The following is a 2,681-nucleotide window of genomic DNA, read 5'->3' on the forward strand; positions in this document are numbered from 1 at the left end:
ACTTGAGAATAAAAGTATCACATTGAACATAAAATGTTAATCAATAGGAAGAATTATGGGGTTGATTTCCTATCCAAATATTTTATATTTCAGTGTAATATTTCATTTTATATTTAATATTTAGAAATATATTTTTACCTCCTTGAATAAATAATATATAGATGGTAGCATAATCAGATCATTTGTTTCATTTATATCAGTTACACTGAGTAGAGATTAAATTTGCCAAATAAAATACATTATTGTGTTTTGACCTTTTCAAGCTTCTTTAATCATGTAAATATGGAACCAGTCCTATAATGTACATTTTTCATTACTAGAGTTTGATAATGAGGAATCTTTCCCTTAAAACCTGATTTTATTTAAATAGAAAAGTACTGTATCCCATTGTCCTTATGAGAAATAATCTGAATATACCCAGCAAGTAGAAATATAATACCATTATTGTAGATAAAAATAGGCTATGCTTTGGAATACAATTACCTGAGCACAAAGTAAACATTTTACCTTAAAAGTTGTGTGATTTGTGACAAATTTTTCTAACCATTTACATTAAAACAAAAAAAGCTTTCCAAAACCAGTAGTTTTTCTACAGATCAAGCAACATAATATGAAGGACTTTGAATGACCTCCAAACATAGAATAATAGCTTAGTAAATGTGGGTTCTTGCTGATATTAGACCATAAAGTTTAATAAGAGGTTTTTTGACCAAAAATCTTTTTCATGACGATAATGCCTTAACAATTAATACCTTACTTTAAAAAAAAAAAAACACCCTACTTTTCACTTGTGAATTAATTGCTAAGTTGAAAATGGATTTTTAAAATCTACCACTTGAGTAAAATAACTTGCGGTGGAGTATCATTTTTCTTTTTTTAATATGATTAAGCTATTTTAATTATAAATTTAAAAATAGAAGAAAGATTGGGCTAGCTCCTCCTATAAAGATTTATAGTCTCATAAACCTTCTAAAGGGTTACTATAAATTAGAATTGACTTGATGGCAGTAGTTTATATAAAACATAATTATGCCAAGTTTTAAATGAACTTTTATAAGGCCCACATTGTAAATGTTAACTATGAAAGTTGATACTCTAGAACATAGAAGTATACGCATATTACAAACAAAACAAAATTTGTTAATCATAATTACTCAGAATCCTGTATTGTTTACTACAGAATCTTTTTGATTCAGATACCCTAATATAATTGATATTAGCAATCACTAATTTTTAATCATCTTTGAGTATTATTTTACAAAATTAGGTGAAAATCTTTTTAATGTCTCAGGAAGGTGAGGTGGTTGCTGTCAGTGGTGGAACATCTGAAGAGGAAGAGCGAGCATGGCACAGTGATGGCAGCTCCAGGTAAGCAAATGAGTCTTTATTTCCCCAACATGCCATGGAAAAATTTTTTTTAATAGGTTTTTTTACCAGCAACTCATTTGAAAATTTCTATGGGTTTAAATTTGGTTCTCTGTAAATATTTTTTATTTCTAAAATATAATCTACAGAAACAATGTTTTTTGCAACTTGACCTACAAATGATCCTTTTTAACAGACTCTTTTTAGTTGATACTTCTTGCAGTTACTGAACACCTCAGTATTCTTACTATTGACCTTGGGAAACATCTAAGCCTCGATTTATAACAATGAGAGTCCTCTTTACGGAATTAAACTACTGTAAGTTGTAAGACATGTGGTATACAACTAATATTATCTTCCAGGAGTAGGACTAAACTTTTAAGTACTATTTCTAGTTGACCATTTCCAGTGAGGATTCCAAATCCTTATATTGGAGATTTGCATTGCTGTAGATATAAAGAAAGGCCTTGGCTAAACTTGCAAGGTCTAAATAAGAGTTTTAGGGAATTATTTTTAGAACTCTCTTTTAGTAGTGATTCTTAAAAATGAGAATCCAGGAGACTATAAGGATTCCTTTTATTGGTTCTAGATTCAAGGGCTTTTTTGCCCTGTAACAGTGATGCCCAGAAATTATAAGTTTGTAAGCACAACTTTTCCAGTGGGTAAAGATATTTCTTATCCTGCTACTCAATATCCACCTACCTTTGCCTTTGGAGACCCCACAGAGAGTTCCTTCCTCCCTTTAAGACAGGAATCTCTACATTGGCACCTACTGTACTATTCTGGGTTATTTTTCTTGAATTGAAGAATGTTATCTCTTGCTTTTTATTTTTACATGCTGTGTAATATCTTAAATAAACGTATAACTCAGAAATCCATTCTTAAAGTCATTTTGATTTTTATCTTGTTCCTTATTTTTGGAGATATTTGAATTCGATTTATTAGACATTCTCTTGAAGGTGATGACTTGAAATTTAAGGGGGGTTTTTTGAGTTCATTTTTATTTTGCTTACTTTTTATTATAGTGTCATAAAACATGGACTTACAATTATATTTTACATGTATTTTTTAAATGCATGCTCACTTCCAGTGACTACTCCAGTGATTATTCTGACTGGACAGCAGATGCAGGGATTAATCTGCAACCACCAAAGAAAGTTCCCAAGCATAAAACCAAGAAAGCAGAAAGTAGTTCAGATGAAGATGAAGAATCTGAAAAGCAGAAGCAAAAACAGATTAAAAGGGAAAGAAAAAAAGTAAATGAAGAAAAAGATGGACCAACATCACCAAAGAAAAAGAAGCCCAAAGAAAGAAAG

The 2,681-nt window shown here is 30.2% G+C and overlaps 1 protein-coding gene across 1 annotated transcript in view; it reads left to right on the plus strand.

Moving 5' to 3' along the window:
• Positions 1 to 2,681, plus strand: part of LOC101639896 (pleckstrin homology domain interacting protein) — a 106,534-nt gene that overhangs the window by 62,516 nt on the left and 41,337 nt on the right. The window contains exons 18-19 of the mRNA XM_030886740.2: positions 1,292 to 1,368; positions 2,456 to 2,681. The exon at positions 2,456 to 2,681 is cut by the window's right edge and continues 4 nt beyond it. Of these exons, the coding sequence (XP_030742600.1) occupies positions 1,292 to 1,368; positions 2,456 to 2,681 (303 nt within the window). The remainder of the gene's footprint in view (positions 1 to 1,291; positions 1,369 to 2,455) is intronic.

Source organism: Echinops telfairi, unplaced genomic scaffold (assembly GCF_000313985.2).
Source record: "Echinops telfairi isolate 266 unplaced genomic scaffold, ASM31398v2 ScPeMD7_3533;HRSCAF=4204_0, whole genome shotgun sequence".
NCBI lineage: Eukaryota > Metazoa > Chordata > Mammalia > Afrosoricida > Tenrecidae > Echinops > Echinops telfairi.